This window comes from Uranotaenia lowii, chromosome 3, assembly GCF_029784155.1.
Source record: "Uranotaenia lowii strain MFRU-FL chromosome 3, ASM2978415v1, whole genome shotgun sequence".
Lineage (NCBI taxonomy): Eukaryota > Metazoa > Arthropoda > Insecta > Diptera > Culicidae > Uranotaenia > Uranotaenia lowii.
In genome coordinates, this window is record NC_073693.1 from 53365187 (window position 1) to 53386034 (window position 20848).

The 20848-nt window shown below is 38.9% G+C and overlaps 2 protein-coding genes across 3 annotated transcripts; one reads left to right on the plus strand and one right to left on the minus strand.

Moving 5' to 3' along the window:
• Window positions 1–5594: 5594 nt before the first annotated feature.
• LOC129756677 (zinc finger protein 808-like) lies at window positions 5595–8736 on the plus strand. Of its 2 annotated transcripts, none has more exons than XM_055753615.1 (7): window positions 5595–5896; window positions 6598–6761; window positions 6826–7793; window positions 7852–8059; window positions 8123–8292; window positions 8353–8494; window positions 8555–8736. In XM_055753615.1, exons 1-7 carry the CDS (start codon window positions 5710–5712, stop codon window positions 8666–8668), a joined length of 1953 nt encoding a protein of 650 aa, XP_055609590.1. In that variant the 5' UTR covers window positions 5595–5709; the 3' UTR covers window positions 8669–8736. The 2 variants fall into 2 exon arrangements, with proteins under 2 accessions (XP_055609590.1, XP_055609591.1); XM_055753616.1 differs by having other exon boundaries at window positions 5596–6421.
• LOC129756678 (zinc finger protein OZF-like) lies at window positions 8346–10839 on the minus strand. The gene is made up of 4 exons (XM_055753617.1): window positions 10626–10839; window positions 9510–10559; window positions 9279–9448; window positions 8346–9212 (listed from the first exon to the last, which is right to left on the minus strand). The coding sequence occupies exons 1-4, from the start codon at window positions 10779–10781 to the stop codon at window positions 9059–9061; spliced, it is 1530 nt and encodes a 509-aa protein (XP_055609592.1). The 5' UTR covers window positions 10782–10839; the 3' UTR covers window positions 8346–9058.
• Window positions 10840–20848: the final 10009 nt, after the last annotated feature.

Here is a 20848-nt window from a genome sequence, read left to right on the forward strand (position 1 = left end):
AAAAAATCGTTTTCTGCTGACGAGCTTGAAGGTTCTTCCGAAACTTGAGGCACAGTTGCCTCAACGACCGTCACAGCTGGCTCAGGGAAGACAATTTCCAAGAAATTGACCGGTTCATGTCGCTTGTCCTTCAATCCTTCACATCGACCTTCATGGAAACTTACCACATCTCGACTTATAACGACGTCTTGAATTTCAGGATTGTACACCCTGAAGCCTTTGGTATCGTCAGCATAGCCAAGGAACACACATCTCTTTGATTTCGGATCCAGCTTCTTTCTTCGTTGTTTTGGCTCGTGAACCATCGCAGTCGAACCAAACACCTTCAACTTGCTCAAGTCGGGCTTCGATCCTGTCCAGGCTTCTTCGGGCGTAACACCATTCAGCACACGTGTCGGGCAACGATTGATGATATAGGCTGCCGTGTTTACAGCCTCAGCCCAAAACTCCTTCGGTAACTTCGCCTCGTTGAGCATACAGCGAACCTTCTCGAGAATCGTTCGATTCATTCTCTCGGTCACTCCATTTTGTTCCGGCGTATACGGGCAGGTCTTCTGATGTCGGATACCTTCACGTTCTAGAATTCGCTTGAAACTTGAGTTCACATATTCACGGCCATTATCGCTTCTCAACACTTTTAGCTTTAGACCAGTCTGGCGCTCAACCAAAGCTTTGAAATTCTGGAACGCTTCAACGGCCTGATTTTTCGTCTCCAAATTGTAAACGAAAAGCTTCCTCGTAGCATCATCGATGAAACTGATGAAATACCTGCATCCTCCCAGCGAAGGAATCTCGAATGGACCACACAAATCAGAGTGTACTAGCACTGATGAACTGATGTACAAGCTAAGCCTTGAAAAGTGTGTAAAGTCCCGACGACCGTTTTGAATCAATGTTATGTTTTTTGGTTGAGCCACCAGATGTCTCCAAGGACACCAGAGAGAACTGTCAAGAAGAAAATGAAATGTAAACAAAACAAAATAACAAACTTTTAGTCAATTATGAGAAGGTCGTATCTATTTGACGAGTTTCGCGCAAATTGATGTTGAAGATTCGTTACACATTTCTGATTTCCGATATCAAAATTTTACGCATAAAGCTGTTTTTCGAATTTCTTCAAACTAGCATGAAGCACTTAATATAAACAGATATGATGCGTGGAAATGCCGCTCAGAGAAGCCTAGAATCTGTATTTCTTCGTTGAATTGGTAATTTTAAGCTAAACTGGAAAAAATAACTGGATCGTCTGGCTTGTTCAAAGTTGTTAGTTAGCCTCTTTAGTAAAAAGAATCAAGGTAAAATGAACCAGATGAATTGAGCTTGTTGTGAATATATTGAAGCCGTCCATTTTTCTACGATGTTAGTTTATTAATTTCTGAGATCATTAACAGTTGCGCTCTTCCAAGAATCAGGTACTTCAAAAGTTGATTCGGCTTGTTTAAATGATAGCATTTGGAATTTTGAATACGATTCTTGAATTTTATAATTCAAGCTTGTATATCTGTTATTTCGTCAGTCTCTCTAGTGACATAATTATAATAATGCTTTTTTTCTAAGCTGAAATTTATTCGTAACTCATCGTATTATATAGAGCAATTCATCTCATTGTATTTAAATTTATTAATAAATGAGTTCAAACACCATTGCGCCCTCTCGAAAAATTCTTACTTTCAAAAGAGCTATCTAGAAACAGTGCCATCTATTGCGCCGTTCAAAAGTTACAAATCAAGCAATAGATGGCACTGTTTTTCGTCACTTTTTAACGACTTATTTAAAAGAGAGCACTGGAAATTTTACACAAGTTTCTGAAGATTTTTTGTTCGAGCTTGTACATCAGTTCATCAGTGGTACTAGTTCCAAACGCTCTCGTGCCCTCGTCGTGCTAGTCGGAAACGATGCTCTAGCTTGTTTTCCTTCGATGCACTCCATACAACCAGCAAACGATGACCCATTGAGCTGCATTCCCGTTGAAACGTTTTGAAGCTGCTTGAGACTGTGCACGTTCAAATGACCAAGTCTTTTATGCCAAAGATCTAAATCATTGCATAAAAACGCCTTCGGTGCTTTCCGATTCAGCCGGTATAATCCTCCATCAGCAGTTCCCGAAACAAAAATCTGGCCATTTTTGTTGAGAACCTTGCAGTCGTCTTTTGTGAAAACAACCGTAAAGCCCTTCTCGCAAATTCTTCCAACTGACAACAGGTTTGTCGCCAGATCCGGAACTTCCAGTACGTCGCTCACGTCCACAGCTCCTTCAAGACAGACCAAATTGACGATGCCTTTCGATTTCGCCAACATGCTGTCGTTGTTTGCGGTACCAACATTTAGGGAAATTTCCGTCTTCGATTGGAAATCTACCTCAGTTCTCGCCATGTGGCAAGTCGCGCCTGAATCGAAATACCACTCGTTCCGATCCGCATCGCCCATCGCAAATGTAGCACACATTGCTCGCTTCCTGTCCTTCTTCATCGATTTGGTCTTACTCGGACAACTTGCCGAAAAATGACCTGTTTCGCCACATGAGTAGCAAACGCCTTTCTTAACGCCGCCTCGTCGCCTTTGTTGCTCTTTCGAATACAGAGCTCCTTCATCTGCGCCGCTCCGAAGATCTTGCTTCACCTTGACGTCTTGCAATATTTTGCTCCTTACGAAGTCGGAACTCAGGACTTGACCGGACGCTTCTAGTCCCATCACCATCGGGGCGTAATATTTTGGCAACCCCATCAGCAGAATTGACGCCAACCATTCGTCGCTCACCGGAAAATTAATTTCCGACAGTTTGTGACTTGTCGAAATTATTGCATCAACGTAGGCTTCAGTGTTTGGAAAATTTTCCAGCCTTGACGATACGAGTTGTTGTAGCAACCCAATTCTTCTGTAGATACCATCGTCTTGAAAAGCCGTCTTCAATTTGTCCCATGCTTCCTTTGCGCTTCTCGCATCCATGACTAAACTGAAGTTGGTCTTCTCCAGGCTCAGACAGATCGTTGACAACGCCCTCATATCCGTCTCTTCATCCACGATTTCACCTTCCTTAGGCATCACCGCATTCCAGCAACAATCCCGAATCAGGCTCATTTTCATGGAGAAAGCCCACGATACGTAGTTGTCTCTGCCTTTTAACTTCTCGATGGCCAAGGTAACGCCTCCACCGGATCGAACCACTCGCTGCTCACCATGAGGGGATCCGCCGCTTCTACTGCCGGTAATCTGACCATTTTCTCTTGGTCCTCCAGACTCCTGACCTTCGGTAAAATCCGCACCACTACTTGCACCGCCTGGGTTTCGAACTGGATAGTCCCTTGGAATCATCTTCTTCAAAAATTTTCAAACGACGTGACCTGGGCCCATAACCTATGGGAATTACGCTTGTGATAAGGAAACGCGTCTTGTAGGTTTGAATAGCAGTTATGAACTAAATTTATTTTCACTGAACTTAAAGTCTATGATTGCCTCGATCTTCTTTAAGGAGGAGTAAGCCATGACTTTTGGGGCGACGGACGCGTTTTTTTTTTCTCTCTGCCAAAAAATTAATTCAAGTATCGTTTAATTTGGAAATTTGAAGTTAAAAGTGAAATATCTTTGTATAAGTGCTCGACAGAAGTTTGTTATGTGTTTTTGATACTGTTAACTTTATTGAAACCTCGTTGGGGAGCCTGAAGTTGTGTTTCGATCATGATAAGTTTCCTTTCGATTCAAGTGCGCACCCCGAAATGAAGAAAATCATAGAAAAGCCCATCCAAAAATGTGGTTGGCGGAGTAAAATCTAAAAAAATCAAGCTGAAACTGTTATTGATTGGGATTTTTCGTGATGAACAATAAAGCACGGCGGCCGTATCATTTGTGGAAGATACGATTGTTCTTAGAGCAAAGCTTAGCGACAGCTTTTGGGAGGGAGAGTTTTTGTGTTTGATGAATTAAATGGAGAAAAATATCATACCGTGAGCCTTGATCAAATATTTTCGAAAAATACCCAAGCATGAGTGTCAGAATCATTGCTTCCCCGGCTTGAAAATGTATTATTCGGAGAGTGAATCCTATCAATCCAGTGGCATTAATTGCGTTGAGTGTTGCATCCTGGAAAAATGAAGGGGTCTACACAGCAAATTTTTTTTTGCTGGAAACCAGCAAAATTTTGCTGGTTTTTGTCCCGCTGACTTTCCAGCAAAATTTCCAGCAATTTAAATTGCTGGAAAAAACAGCAAACGTTAATGCTGGTTTCCAGCAATTCAAATTGCTGGAAAATCAGCAATCCAGATTGCTGGAAACCAGCTATTTCTTTCAACACAACCGGCAGTATTTAGTATGAAATTTATATTCAATTCAAAATTAAAGTTTAATATTGGCTGTGCATATAATAAGCAATAAAAACAATTATTTTCTCCCATTTTCAATAAGGGATTAATTTATTTTCCAAAAAAAAACTTTTTTTTTCACAACTTTCACACCGGCTCTGGGGTGGCCGCTTTGTGCCAGAATATTGATCATCCGCCACCTGTAAAAATAGTTATGATGAGTATCTTCTATGGAATATCTACCTGTACAATAAAAACTTACCCTTGACTTGATGCCTGGTTGCTAGAATATAGAGAAAAATAAAGTAATTATATTAATTTAACCTTAATTCGTAAAATATAATCTCACCTTACTTCAGCGTACGAAACAAAAACAAACTCCAAATTGACAACTCGATTGCTGATTTTCCAGCAAACTAGATCAATTGCTGGAAAGTCCAGCAACTTGAAAACCGATTGCTGATTTTTCAGCAAAAATGACAAGCACATAACCGAATGCTGAAAAATCCAGCAATTCGAAAACCGATTGCTGGTTTCCAGCAAAAATTTGGATTGCTGAACGATTCCAGCAATTTTTTTTGCTGGAAATCGAGGCAAAAACTTACAGTGTACATACGTGCAAAAAGTGACATTCCAAAAAAAGACATGTTGGCGGAGCATGAGGCGTCGTCAAACGCAAAAGCCGCTAGCCAATACAGGGCTACTAGAAGGAGGCAATCATCATCAAAGCAAAGGTTGCTTTGGTTTGCATCATTTGGTGAGGAATTTCCAATTTATTTTTTCCATATTCGCTCTTCACGTTTTTTTCTCTCAATGTCAGCAAGGTTTTATGATTTCTTAATACAACACAACTCTACAGGAAAAATTTAGGAAAACACATCAGAATGCTTACATCAGAATGAAACGAACTCAAAATACAAAACTAATAATTCCCATGATGCAAAACACCAGCATTGGCCGTATTAATTATTTCCAAATTTACCAATGTGCCTTCTTGTTCAGACACTATTACTATAGGGTAGAATACAAAAAGTTTTATGAAGGCCCATTTTATTTAAATCTACTCTACGTCACTTACATATATTTTTAGCCAATAATGGAAATTACCAGTATTTTGGCTTAACAACATTTCATAAAATAATTGAAATTGGATGCAATGATTTATTTAGGACGTGTCTGATTATTTGGCCTTGTCTGACTGTAATAATCACCTATCAAGGTCTCAAAAGACCTTGAAAGGTTTATGTTCTACTAATTTTTTTTTTTGTTCTTCTTTACTTTCAAGAGCGAGTAAAGGCGCTATATCCTTGGTCGATGACCAGAAATGATGGAACACGGAAATTTAAAACAGTTATAGAGTTAAATTTTAATGATTGAAAATGTTAATGTTTAATGCAAACTTTTGCCTTGTTTAATGATTTCTGTGTTTAAAATAACTCATTTCCAGCCGCTGAATGATGGGTCACTTCATTGGTTCAATAATCTACAAGGAGCACTTTTTAGCGTGCTTCCAACGAAATGCCCCTCGGAGCGTATGGTACTGGTGGTCCACGCTTCTTCTTTCCCCTTGTTCCTGACATCTCTGCGTTCTCTGCTCCACGGTAGGCCCGACCATTTTATGTTTTTAATTATTTTAATGTTTCTATGTTAACATAATTAAAAGCATGAACAAAGACAAGAAGAATAATAACATGTTTTTATTATTCTTCGGGACTCAGACTTAAGTTCTGGCTGTGGAAGTACGATTAGTGATTAGTGATTAGTGATGATTGCCTCGATCTTCTTTAATTATATCTGGATTACTTCGACTCCAACAATTTGGATCAACATGTGATCCGTTGATCAGAAATAAATAAGAAAGCTTTGGAAGGTGATTTGACATCTACCAATAACATGCATTATCCAGAAAAGTCCACACTAGGCGACGAATGCTCGATTTTCGTTGCGAGACGGATTTTTGTTGTCTGTCGTTGTTGTTGGAAACATGCGACAGTCTCAGGATCTCCCGAAGAACCATGCATGAACTGCGATTTCGATTGATGAGACTTGTTTATGTGTATGTGTGCATTGTTTGTAAATACTGAGAACGAGGAAAAGAGGTTTTTCTCGATAACACCCCAGTTTTTGTAAGACTATTGTTTAAGTATATTTAATTTTTTTTAAATATAGTATAGAATTAGTTTAGGTATAGATATATAGGATTTAGGCACTCCTCAAGCGGCTTGCCCAATGAAGTGTTAAAGCAATCATGAAAGTAGTACACTTATAAGTTAATAAACCATTTCATTCAATTCAATCGAAGCAATTGAAATGGCCGTGTTCGAATTAGCATCCTATCCGGAAGTATGCCGAATATGTCTGCATTCGATTCCGGTGAGTTCGATGATCCCACTGAAGAAATATAATTCCGAATTGAACGATACCGTGGACCAGTTGATTAATTCAGTGGCGTATACTGTTCCGAAGGTGAGATTAATTCTTTATGTCAATTGAGTCAAATAATATACCTTAATCGCATCTTTTCTTTCAGAACTTAGAACATCTGTTTCCGCAACAAGTTTGTAAAAAGTGCTACACATCATTGGAGTCCTTTATTACTTTTCGGTCAAATATGATTCTTTTCCATCAGTTCATGGAAGCATTGGTAGAGGTGAAACAAGCCAACACCAGTCTGATCAAAAATCTGTTTCAGAAACGACCGGAAGTTGTGGGATTACTCCAAACATTGAATCTGTGCAATAAAGAAAAAGCTTCCGTCGATGATTTACTGGATGAGTTTCCCAGCTATAGGTTGGCTCAGCTACCAGCCAAATACGAACTGCATTCAGAAGGAATCAAGAAGGAGCTAAGGGATGATGTTGATTTTGAGCCTTTATCGGATTCAATTCCAGAATCAATTGAAACCACTGAATTGGTTATAAAACTAGATCCTATGGAAGCACTGATGGACAGCCAAAGTACAGAATCGCATTCCCCGCGGAATGACAATTTCGATGATCTTGCAGAAGACCGAGTAGTCTCAGAACACGAACCTGAAACGAGTGCCGAATACTTGCCTGAGATCAAAGTGAAGCGTAAAAGAGATCGGTCCAAAAACGCACCTAAAACATTGAAAACAGTTTATCAATGTCCCAATTGCGATTTTAAAACTACGCATAAGCGAAAATTTCAAAGGCACGGAAAGACTCATCTAAAGAAGGAAATCAAACGTTTCGTCTGTCGAGAGTCCGGCTGCACGGAGGTGTTTTCCGAGTCCCGGGAATATCTCGCCCACAGAGCCAATCACCGGCTGTTCACGTGTGAATACTGTGGCAGCCAATTCAAAACGGCCAGTGACCTCAAAAGCCACTTGCTGCTACACGAAGGCAAACCGATATTCCGCTGCGAATATTGTGACTATACGGCAGTGAAGAGGGAATATGTAAAGCTCCATGTGCGCAATCAACATGTAAAAACGAATTCGTTTAAATGCGACGTATGCGACTTGATTTTTGCAAAGTAAATTAACACGTATGTTAATTGTAAACTAGTACTAATTTTTTTATCAAAATTCTAGGAAAATTACTTTGAAAAACCACATGAATATTCACACAAAAGAAAAAACCTATAACTGTAGGATATGCGAGAAGGTATTCTACGTCGAAAGTTATTTGAAAAAACACGTCGCAAATGTGCACGAGAAGACGCGAAGAAAATGTGAATATTGTTCAAGAGACTTCTGTCTGAAGGAAGTGCTTGTCGATCACATCGAGAAGGATCACGGGGTAAGACAATAAATTTTGAATACCAAAAAAAAAAACAAACATTAATCATTGACCAAATTTCAGATTCAAATGCGCTTCATTTGTGATATCTGTTTGGACGTATCGCCGTCGCAGTCTGCGTTAGATGTTCACAGAAAGCGCCATGAGAATCCCAAACATCTGGAATGCGGCCGTTGCTTGACCGCACACACCACACAAGAAGCTTTGGACAATCATCTCTGCATAACCTACAGGTTATATTGAAGTTACCTCATTACTTATTTAAATTATAAGAAAATTTTATTTTTAATCAGGGACAACTATTTTTGCTGTGGCAGAGATCGACGTCATCATACGACCTATAATAAGCACATGTATCAAGCTCACGGTATGCGTACGAATGCGAGAGTGAAACCTGTACCCGGCGAACTGATGGGTGTAGCAAGAGCGAAAAGGGTAATAATCTGAGTGGTAGTTTTCTAAACTTTACTTTTCTTCAACATTTTTTTTTTCTAGAAACGCGTTGAAAGTTGTTCATTTTGTGAGATGATATTCGAAACTAGAGCGTTGAAAAAGAAGCACTTAGAAACTTGCAGAGCAGCTCTCGATAGTGCAGACCAACATGGATAAGTATAAAAGACCTTGGAACAGACTTTAGTTAAAAATAAGGGCAGCTGAAGAAAACACACGAGATACAACTTTGGCTTTTCTACTTTTGAAATAGGAGTTCTTCGAAATCTTCCGAAAGGTATGTATTTTCCTTTTATTGGCTCTTTAATTCGTGAATACCTAACTCGGGGACGAGATCATCTATTGATCATCTACTGCTTTGATGCTGGAAAGGTTAGTCGTGCAAGTGATTGCTTAACATCGTTTGGGACATATCCAATAGATATCTGAGATGTTTACTTGAGGACAAAGTAAATTGAAATTTGGTTCGAGAATTGAATAAATTTTCAAGAAGTCGTTCGAAAAATTTTAACCACAGAAAAGCATTATTTTGAACAGCCGAACATCATTTTATTTTCTTTTCCGTTTGGCTCGTATTTGTCCCAGCATTTGACCGGGAACCGGTTTAACTCGGACATTCGTTTTCAACCCGTGCTCGCTGAACATGTGTCGGTTGTACATCCCGTGGTTGTGGTGATCCCGACCGCAACAAACATAATCATTCCTGGAACAAATAACAATTGGAATCAATATCAATTCCAAATTTTGTAAGAAGATCCTTAGTACCAACCTGTAAGTAATGCACAAATGATCGCCCAACTGCTCCTGACTGGGGAATACTTCCAAACAGCGGCTACATTCCAACTTTTTTGGATTTTCGTGGCGCAACCTGTGCGAATCCAAGGCTTCCTGGCTATAAAACAACTGTAGACAAATGTCACAGACAAATCGTTGCTGGATCTGAAAGGAAGATAGAAAAACGTTACCCTCCTGTTTTTTTTAAAACATAATTGTAACTAACCCCATGCGCATATTCAATATGATCTCTCAGCAACGTCAAATGATTAAAAGTTCGGCCACAGTGCTCACAAGGAATGGACTTTTTATCGTGTACGTTGTCCCGGTGCTTTTTAAGTTTCGCGGCTGTAACAAACTTTTTACCACACACCGGACATTCGTGCTTTAGAACGCCCATGTGTCGAGCGATGTGATCATTCAGTCGATCCTTCCTGTTAAATTTTTGTCCACACTGATCGCACTCGTGGGTTCCGCTCAGATGGACCCGCCGTTTGTGCGTACTCAGGTCGTGCTTTGCATTGAACCGAGCATCGCAGTACGGACATTGATAGCCGTACTGCTTCTGGTGCCGTTCCATGTGAGTTTTTAATCCAAACTTTGTCGGCACCAGCAATCCACATTCTTCGCAGACGAACGATTTATGGGCATTGAGCGAATGTTTCCTGTACAACCGGACATCGGTGAAGGTTTCCGTGCACCCGTCTTTCAAGCATTCGTAGAGCTTGTGCGTTTTTCGAACGTGTCGCTCCTGGTGCGCTGCTAAGTTCTTTTTGTAGAATGTCTTGAACTTGCATTGAGTGCATTGCAGCGGTTCCGAGACCTTGCCAGATTTCGTCTCTATGCGCGGTCTACCGGCTGCTTTTCGTGTTCGAGGCTTGAATTTCTCGTCCGACTCTTCGTTACTACTGCCATCTGTTGTTGAACCATCCATATGACTCTCCTCAATCATGAATATTTGATTTGATCCTTCCTCTTCTAGCGGTTCTTCCTCATTCGAAGGTTTCTCCTCAAAGCCATAGCTAGGAAATTCATCTAACAAGTCCTGAACGGTGGCGTCCGTTTTTGTACATAGACCCATTTCTATGAGCATTTCTACAAGATTAGGCGAACTTTCGAAAAGCGTTCGGAGCGGTTCGGTGTTCAGAAGTTTATGCTCAGCCATACTGTCCATGAGTCGGTGGACCATTTTAACCTGGTGACAAAATTTTGCATACCTGCGAACTTTGTTTAAACAAGCCTGGCAAACTTCCTTGGGCAGGAAGCTTAAATTTTCCTAAAACGAATAAAGGTGATATTCAAATGTTATGGTTTTATTGTACTGTGTGTTAAAAGAACCTACCTCAGAGATTTTAAAGGTAATTGATTCCACAAATGCTCCCACCGTCTCTTTAAGAATCGGATCGAACGCATCTAGGGCCATGGATTCATTTTCAGGAACCATCAACAAACATAACCGACACAGCTTCGGATAGTTGCTCAACATGAAAATCGTCATGTTGAAATCAAATCCATTCAAATAAAACCAAAACAATCACCACGATCACCACCCACTCGCGTTGCGAACTTGTTGATTGTAAATTTGGCTTATCAACCAAAACAAAACCAAAATCAACACGCTGAACCGACGAAGCTCAAATTTTCCCTACTTTTGTTGACGTCTCTGTGGCAGCCCAGACAGGAAAAATCGCCCGAAATCGGCCCGATTTTTGTCCGTACATCTGCTCGATCGGTCCGAAATCGTATAAGAAATCGGGCCGAGTTTAGTAGAAAATCGTGCGAAAATGAAACACTTTTTCGGACGACGATAAGTTTTTCAACCAGTTCGAGCAGGTCAAATGTCAAAACAAGCGAACCGATTTCGGACCGAAACCGAACGGTTTTTCGAACCGTTTCTGAGCCGATTGCCATAGCGTCGATCCAAAAAAAGGACCGATATCGGACCGAAACCGAACGATTTTTCGAACCGTTTCTGGGTCGATTTCCCTAGCGTCCATCCGAAAAAAGAATCGATTTCGGGCCGAAACCTAACGATTTTTCGACCCGCATCGGGACCGATTACCCGGGGTGCCAATATTTCAGGTTTTTTTGTTCTTTGCAAAAAATCTAAGGTATTTTTTTAAATGTTTATTTCTTTTTGCATATTTTACAAGAATACAATCAATTATTGTTATCATTTATCTTAAATCTATCAGTACAAATAACATAAACTAATAGTTACCATAACAATCATAGATTAAAATTGAATTTTTTTAATGCTGTTGCATGACATTGGGTAACATTTTTATAGAATCTAATGTGCCTATACATAATTTTATTTGTTTTGTTACTTTTTGTATTGATGGTTCCTAACCAGTTAAATAAAAAAATATCATCATTACTACAATCTATAATATTTTTTTTTTTTTTTTTATGGCGTTTAAATAGCTCGGGGAGCTGACGCTGGAAATGAAAATTAGAATAGTTTGGAGAAGAAAATTTAAAGTTTAGAGAAGGCAGCGTAGAATAGTAAGCGATCTTGAGACGTTGGTTAAACCATCAAGCACTTCATTATATCCATGGAATATGGATAAAATGCAGTTTAAGATAATAAACCAACCCCTCCCGATACCAGTTGGAGGAAGGACATGGGCGGGTTCGAGACTGGCCTCTACATACTCCCCACGCATCTAACTACATTTAATTTTTGTGTTATTAAAGGAATCATTTTAACTTATCTTATATGTTTTTCCTTCCTTCGTCGTCGTCTGTTGAACGTCTGCTTCGTGTCTCCGCCCCAATTCCACTGGTATGTGTGATGGGTTTCGTGATAGTTGTCTCGGGGTCCAGTCATCATATGACTCCGAATCGTATGCGCAGGGGTATATGAAAATAAAAGAAAGAGAAAAGGAGAGGAAAGAGAAATATAAAGGAAGGAATTAGTTCTTGCATGAAGTAATTGAAGTGTTATTTGCTGTTTTTCCCTAATTTTTTGCCTTTCATTTTCTAAATTTTGAAATTTTTGTTTTTCTTTTTAGAGTTTTTCCATTTCATTGCTAATCATACTATTTTACCAAAATATGGATGTGAGAGTTTGTTTTGCTTTTTGGAGCAAGCCTATTTCAAACTAATAAAAATTAAAGCTCAAATTAATAGTAGAAGTAAGCTACCTTATTCCTATCACAGCATCACAAAATCATGAAAATTTACCAGAATATGGATATAAGAGCACATCTTACCGTACCCTACCTACCTCACATAGTTGAATGTTAAAATCCATCATAATTTACAAAAAATCTACATAGGGGTTCTATTAAAATATACCGCATGCCTATTGTAAAATGCCCGAAATCAGTAATTAGGACTACCTACTCATTGTTATTCTTCAAAACCGTACATTCTAATATATACCACAGATGAACAGATGTACAAGCTCGAACAAAAAATCTTCAGAAACATGTGTAAAATTTCCTGTGCTGACTTTTAAAGGAGCCGTTAAAAAGTGACGAAAAACAGTGCCATCTATTGCATGATTTGTAACTATTGAACGGCGCAATAGATGGCACTGTTTCTAGATAGCTCTTTTGAAAGTAAGAATTTTTCGAGAGGGCGAAATGGTTTTTGAACTCATTAATAAATAAATTTAAATGCAATTAGATGAATTGCCCTACATAATAAGATGAACCACGAATAAATTAAAAATGAGAAAAATAGTATTAAAATAATTTTTCACTACACAAACTAACGAAATGACAGATGTTCTGGCTTCAATTATAAAATTTCAGAAACGTGTGCAAAATTTCAAATGCTATCATTTAAACAAACCGAATCAACTATTTAAGAAGAACGCAATTGTATATGATCTCAAAAATAAATAAACTAACATCGTTGAAGAATGGTCGTTGTGCTTAAAATTAACAATTCAACGAAGAAATACAGATTCTAGGCTTATCTGAGCGGGCATTTTCACGCATCATATATGTTTATATTAGGTAAGCACTTCATGCTAGTTTGAAGCAATTCGAAAAACAGCTTTAAACTAAAAAATTTTATAACGCATATCATAAATGTGTAACGAATCTTCAACTTCAATTTGCTCGAAACTCGTCAAATAGTAATACGACCTTTTCACAATTGACTAAAAGTTTGATATTTTGTTTTGTTTACATTTCATTTTCTTCTTGACAGTTCTCTCCGGTGTCCTTGGAGACATCTGGTGGCTCAACCAAAAAACATAAAATTGATTCAAAACGATCGTTGGGACTTTACACACTTTTCGAGGCTTAGCTTGTACATCAGTTATCAGTGTATATACTTCCATAGATGAATTTCAAACTAAAGCGAAAAACGTAAAGATTTGCTAAAAATGAATAATTAAATAAAAAGCAAAAAAACGTCTTACCAAATGAAATATAACATTTTCCAACAACAGCATTCCCATCCAATGAGCCTCTAGTTCTTGTAAAATGCTTGATTTAAGAAAAGCCAACGAAATTCATAAACCGCAAATACACACTTACTAGAGCATTGGGGAGGCGAATACCATAACCTTTACCTAACATCGTAATACTTTTCACACGTTTTCTCTATTTTTAATTCTACAAGACTAAACCATCTAACTACCTAACCAAACGAATTATGCTTTATTGAAAGTATCAACTTTTATTATGGTAAATTGTGATACTTTCACTACCAAATGTTGCGATTGTTCTGCGGAAGGGAGGGCAAGTGTTTCAACTCCCATTCATCTTATCAACATGGATCATGAAAAAAATAGACATCTTTGAACCTACTGCTGAATTTAAACTATAAATAAAGATGTCCAGCTCCTCTTCTAATTTAGGCCATATTATGACACCATGTTTAACAAGATTGTGTGTAACGACACTGTCAGGAAAATGATGGGTTGATCCATCATTTTCACAAACATACACACCGCAGCCGTTAACCCATTGCAACTTAGGGTACGGCAGTTAAATAAAAAAATATCATCATTACTACAATCTATAATATTCGTTAAAAAATATTAATGATCAATGTTACCAACCTGGTACGTATTATTTCCTCTTAATTACTAAGGAAATAGCTAATATTTTGGCGTAATGTGTATACTACTTTTCTGAACTTTTAATTAGCAATTAAACTGTCTAATTCAAGTAACAATAAACATATCACGGTCTAAAAAATGACTTGAATCAACTTGAACCATCAAACTGACCTGTTCAAGCTAGGACTAATCAGCGTTTATCTAGTTCTATGTATCTTTAAAATTATTCGATTTAACAAGACACAACATACGCAGTAAGATTGTTTAGACAATTTAGACAATTCAATCGCTGGATTAATTAAGTATTTTTTAAAACAACAGTATGCATACTTGTTAAATAAAAGACTACTCTGAGGCTTAGCTATAGCTTTGGGTCTGTCTACTGTATTACTGAACATATTACTTGATCGGGTTTTATAAGCGATACCTTACTTTAATACTATGTAAAAATAACCTTAATTTCCTATTTGTTTTCATGCTTCAAGAGTTCACACGAGAACCTATTCTTTACTTGGGCCTTTGTAACAATTAGCTTATTTTTAAACCATATGTTGCTGTTTTATTCGTTGCGTGTACCTGTCATCATCGCCCAGCTCTGTTTACAGCTGAAATTGAGTGTAAACAAAACAAGAAAAAGGAAAAAGCGAACAAGGAAAACTGCAACTCAGGATTCTTCGCTTCGGACTCTGCTAATCGCCATCGCGTTTTTGTCGATTTTCCCGCGAGTGTGCTGCTGTTTCCTGCGCCGGAAGAAATCACCGCGGCAATTCCACAGAACTGAGCCAAAACTCCTACATCGGCAGCTGTCTTTTGGAAGTGCCGCAACGATTTCTCGGAAATTCCCCATCGGACGCCAAAGCGCATACATCCGGCCGAAACCAGAAAACGCACCCAGGAAAACCCGGTGAACGTATCTCGGAACGGGTAAATATTTACTTACTCGTGGGCAGCGGAACAACATAACTTTTGCGAGCTACTTTTAGAGAGAGCCGACATCCACTCTGCCACGGTTTGTTGGTTGGAGCCACACCGTATGTTTGTGTCGGATGAAGTGCAATCTGGTGGCCTGATTGTGTCAAGCGGCAGCGTTAGCAGCGATAGCCAAGTGCGCCCAGCAAACCCTTAAAGTAGGGTGTTCGGAAGGTGACCAAAGCAGCCTGAAGAGCGTAACCTCAAGGGCGCCCAGACCCCAAATAGGGGTCTTTTGTCGGGAGCTGAAGCTTCTCTCATCCAACTGCTCGCGGCGGGAGCTGGAGCGGCGCTTTACTGCTGGTGGTCATCCGATGACGCAGGTGGTCGCTGAAAGGAATTAGATGAGTATGAGAAAAAACAAGTAAGTGCTAGATCTTGTAAGAAGAAGAAGCAGAAAGAAGAAGGACAGAAGCGAGATTAAAGGGAAAAGAAGAAGAGACGTTCGAGCGAGAAGAATAAGAAGAGGTGTGATTTAGCGGAAGAGGAAGAAGAGCGAGGCAGCGAAGAGGAGAAAGAAGAGCGCGGCGGAGAAGAAGAAGAAGAAGAACGAGGCAGAGAGGAAGAAGAAAACGATGAAATTATATTAGAGCAAGGAAGAAGGAGATTCCAGCATGCGATAGAGGAATAGGCATGCAATAAAATCATGAGAATTTAGTTTATAAGCAACATATTTTAATTTGGTTTTGTTTTGTGGCGTTATTTTATGAATGTTAGTGATTTGTGTTTCCTCCCCCATTGCTAGCCGGGAGTGAAGCTAAAGAACTTCAACATTGGCGCCCAACGTAAAAACCCATGAAATTATGCTACCGCAAAATAATTTTAAGACTTTTGGATTGTTGATTTTAGTTTAGTCTTAAGATTTATGTTTTGTTTTGGTGATGTATACTTTGTTTTAAGATCTTGTGGATTTGATATTGTCGTTTATTCTTTTCAAACCCCACATGAATTTAGATTTGTTCGTTCCATAATTTTTAAGGATTAACTCATATTTCTGATGAGAAATCCCTTTTTAAAATGACATTTCGAAAGGTGATAAATTTCAAAAGCCTCTCATAACCTGAGATGGTTGTGAGACCAATTCCAGCTATGACACAGATCTACCTATATTTGTGTACTACAACGCTTAATGCTCCCAAAACACCGTTTGCCGATCGGGAAAAATCGTGCCACCTACGAGTGCTGTTAGCAAGTTCATTTCTTGCCATCGCCTCGTATGACTCCAGCTATGACCATTACCACTGGTAGTCAACAAAGACAGTTTGTTGTCATTAGAACACGCATCGCGGAAACCAACAACGACACCAATCCGGATAGAGTTTATTTGCGTCTTCACCGAAGGAATGAGGCCTACCCGTCGCAAAAGTACGCAACAGTCGCTGCTCAACATCTCCACGAGTCACTGCAGCACGAGAACCCCGACAACGTAGGAGAAATCTGGAAGCAGAACAGTGGAGACAGAAGTTTACTCGACAGGCTCCTCAGTAAAAGGAGGTCAACGTTTGGACAACGCAAACCACACTACCGAACAAGTCCATTTTGGCGAATTATCGTCAATTTTCGTTTGAGCGTCAATAAGTGCACTGTTGTACACTCAACGACCACGGATTTCGACAACAATGCCACCATAGGCCTACTTGAAGGCTTGCCGTTAGTAAGATCGAGAGAAACTTACCGTGCTAAAGCGCGCTTGCACGCCGTTACTGGATCGTGACAAACCAGACACCTACCGTTACAGCCCACAGGCTTTCCCGTTTACCAGAGCGAGAGAAACTGGTCGTACTATGCCGCGCGCTGATACGCCGTTGCCAGAACGAGACAAACTGTGCAAAGCAGCTATGAACAACCAGTGAAACTCCAATCCTGTTGACAATCTCCACAAATAGAGCAATATCCGTTAGCCGATCGTGACAAATCGAGCGCATCTGGTGAGCATTCCGTACTAGAGTCATCGTACCCAACTATGTCAATTTAGTCCCAAATTAATGTCGTATCGTCAATATGTTCAGTGTAATCTGAGGATCGCCATGAAATAACCGATCAAAAGTAACGCGAATTGGGAGCGCGGTAAAACTCCTCTTCTGGGCTCATGGCGAGGTTGGTTGGTAATGCTTCCTTACTCAGCACACTGTAACTATTTTAATCATCACCAAAACAGTCTGATTTTAATTCGTTCAATGTTAGCAATAAGTTGAACGTTTTTTCTGTTAATTTATTTTAATTTGTTAGATCTAAGCCCTTTGTTTTTAACGGTTTGTGATCTGATGTTAATGTACCATTGTCACGTGATTTAGACTTAGAGATAAAACGCACATAGGGACCTGTTTTTTGCCAAACCTTGTTGGCGTATTGTTATGTTTTGTTGTGAAATGTTAGGGTAATATAACATTTAAGATCTGGCGGGCTATAGGCCTGCGTTATTTGTGATTTGTGGTGCACGTTGTTGTTCGTGCGGAGGTCTGCTCCATCTTCGTCTCCATGTGCGTCTCTAGTCAGCTTCCTGTAACATTAGAAGTTTTTAATAAATTTTTCATGAGCTCCTAGCCGTCGCTCATGAAAAATTTTTCCGTGACAATGGGGTTGTGTAACAATTAGCTTATTTTTAAACCATATGTTGCTGTTTTATTCGTTGCGTGTACCTGTCATCATCGCCCAGCTCTGTTTACAGCTGAAATTGAGTGTAAACAAAACAAGAAAAAGGAAAAAGCGAACAAGGAAAACTGCAACTCAGGATTCTTCGCTTCGGACTCTGCTAATCGCCATCGCGTTTTTGTCGATTTTCCCGCGAGTGTGCTGCTGTTTCCTGCGCCGGAAGAAATCACCGCGGCAATTCCACAGAACTGAGCCAAAACTCCTACATCGGCAGCTGTCTTTTGGAAGTGCCGCAACGATTTCTCGGAAATTCCCCATCGGACGCCAAAGCGCATACATCCGGCCGAAACCAGAAAACGCACCCAGGAAAACCCGGTGAACGTATCTCGGAACGGGTAAATATTTACTTACTCGTGGGCAGCGGAACAACATAACTTTTGCGAGCTACTTTTAGAGAGAGCCGACATCCACTCTGCCACGGTTTGTTGGTTGGAGCCACACCGTATGTTTGTGTCGGATGAAGTGCAATCTGGTGGCCTGATTGTGTCAAGCGGCAGCGTTAGCAGCGATAGCCAAGTGCGCCCAGCAAACCCTTAAAGTAGGGTGTTCGGAAGGTGACCAAAGCAGCCTGAAGAGCGTAACCTCAAGGGCGCCCAGACCCCAAATAGGGGTCTTTTGTCGGGAGCTGAAGCTTCTCTCATCCAACTGCTCGCGGCGGGAGCTGGAGCGGCGCTTTACTGCTGGTGGTCATCCGATGACGCAGGTGGTCGCTGAAAGGAATTAGATGAGTATGAGAAAAAACAAGTAAGTGCTAGATCTTGTAAGAAGAAGAAGCAGAAAGAAGAAGGACAGAAGCGAGATTAAAGGGAAAAGAAGAAGAGACGTTCGAGCGAGAAGAATAAGAAGAGGTGTGATTTAGCGGAAGAGGAAGAAGAGCGAGGCAGCGAAGAGGAGAAAGAAGAGCGCGGCGGAGAAGAAGAAGAAGAAGAACGAGGCAGAGAGGAAGAAGAAAACGATGAAATTATATTAGAGCAAGGAAGAAGGAGATTCCAGCATGCGATAGAGGAATAGGCATGCAATAAAATCATGAGAATTTAGTTTATAAGCAACATATTTTAATTTGGTTTTGTTTTGTGGCGTTATTTTATGAATGTTAGTGATTTGTGTTTCCTCCCCCATTGCTAGCCGGGAGTGAAGCTAAAGAACTTCAACACCTTACTGATAAACTCTTCGATAGTTTAAAATTCTTGTTTCGTTAACAAGAGATATTCTGATCTTGTGGTTCCATTCAAGAACCTATTTCCGTAGATTGAGTAATATTATAAAATTGATTAATACATATTTAAAAAAAAATTGTTTAAACGTTGTGTTTGGCAGCAAGTTCCATTTCTAAAGTACAGTTACGGTGGTAGTTAGACTTCACTGTCAGCAGCAGGATGGGATCTTATGACCGACCAACCATTTTATGATTGCGGGACCACCAAAACAGGTTTGAAATGTAGCGCCTAATGAAAAACACAGGGTTGCTAGCGATTTTTCGTTTTTAAATTCCAAAGTTTTTCCCGGTTTTTCCCCGGTTTTTTTCCTGTTAAAAATGATGATTTTTCCATTTAATTTACTCTCTTTTTCATATAAAATCAAGGTGAATAAAAAAATTATTGTAAAGAGACTCAAATTTCTAACAATTGTATCCCAAAATTTGTTAAACGGTTAAAAATCATGCCAAATACTTCGGCGTCTTTTAACACGTAATCTTTCCGTATCAAATTGACAGGTTTTCATGATTTTTTGAGAAGAATCTAACGAAATTGACATCTATTTGCTCCACAATTTCATGATCATCTTGAAACTATAATGTAGCACTTTTTAGCCATTGTCAAATTTTCTAGAATTTTTATAGAGTTCCAGAAAAAATGTATAGTTTATATAGAAATATATAAAAAAAATACATCGAAACATAATATCAAATCAGCTTGTTAACTTAAATGGGAATTTGTCTTACAAAACTTAAAATCATTAGATGGCAGGAAAATATTCTGAATGCAGTTATATTTTTTTTTAGCAAATCTAAAGACATGTTTAAAAAAAAATTCTCAATACAAAACAATGAATAACTTTAGTCATTTGAACTTAAGATTCGTGAAAATATAAAAAATCGTGTATAAGACAGGGCTGCACTTTTATCGTTCGAATGTAAGATATTATTCTGTATCAGGGTAAAGACCTTAGATTTCGACAGGAGCTTGTTTTCGATACAATTTTTACATAAGACAAATAAACAAGGTTGCCGAAATCACAGAAAAATCTGTATTATCACAGAATTTTGAGCAAAATTTCGTCACAGAATCTGTGTCACAAATCACAGAATTTTTAAAATTTTCACAGAATTCACAGATTTTCTAAATTTTGTACAGTTTTCCAAAATTATATTTTTTTTGTCAGTTTTGACTTATTATTTCTGACTACAATTCATGAAAACAAGGTAATGTAAATTGATTTTTTTACAATAATCCCTGTAAGAAATTTCTAATTTGTTGATGTTTGACATGATTTCCCTATGAACTTCATAGAAAAAGCGTCACAGAAAACCGTTACAGAATTTTAGGTTCAAATCACAGAATCTAAGAATATTTTTTGTCAAAAACACATTTTTTTTTTCGGCAACCTTGCATATAAACGAGAAAACTCGCTTATCCAGGTTCTATATTAAAAGTTTCATTATTAAATTTATAACATTGGAGCTATGCTTGTAAGTATAGCACACTTGCGAAGAGCGTAAAAATTAGATATCTCATATTGCCGCGCAATTTGTTAAAAAGGATTCAAACTTCGTATGTTTACTAATGAACGAAAATAAGCGTTAATGAGATAAATCTATTCTTAAATTTAAAAATAATTTCACAAATATTTTAGAAATTCCGTGAAAAAATCTCAAGCATTGCAACTTTCCCGGTGAGGTGCCGAAATTCCCGGGTTTT

Excerpts from the sequence above, each read along its gene's own strand:
- LOC129756677 (XM_055753615.1), top strand. The coding sequence starts at position 5,710 with ATGATTTCTGTGTTTAAAATAACTCATTTCCAGCCGCTGAATGATGGG. Across the intron at positions 5,897-6,597 it reads TCTGCGTTCTCTGCTCCACG|CAATTGAAATGGCCGTGTTC; the intron begins GTAGGCCCGACC and ends ATTCAATCGAAG. Across the intron at positions 8,060-8,122 it reads ACATCGAGAAGGATCACGGG|ATTCAAATGCGCTTCATTTG; the intron begins GTAAGACAATAA and ends ACCAAATTTCAG.
- LOC129756678 (XM_055753617.1), bottom strand. The coding sequence starts at position 10,781 with ATGACGATTTTCATGTTGAGCAACTATCCGAAGCTGTGTCGGTTATGT. Across the intron at positions 10,560-10,625 it reads TTACCTTTAAAATCTCTGAG|GAAAATTTAAGCTTCCTGCC; the intron begins GTAGGTTCTTTT and ends TATTCGTTTTAG. Across the intron at positions 9,213-9,278 it reads CATTTGTGCATTACTTACAG|GAATGATTATGTTTGTTGCG; the intron begins GTTGGTACTAAG and ends TATTTGTTCCAG.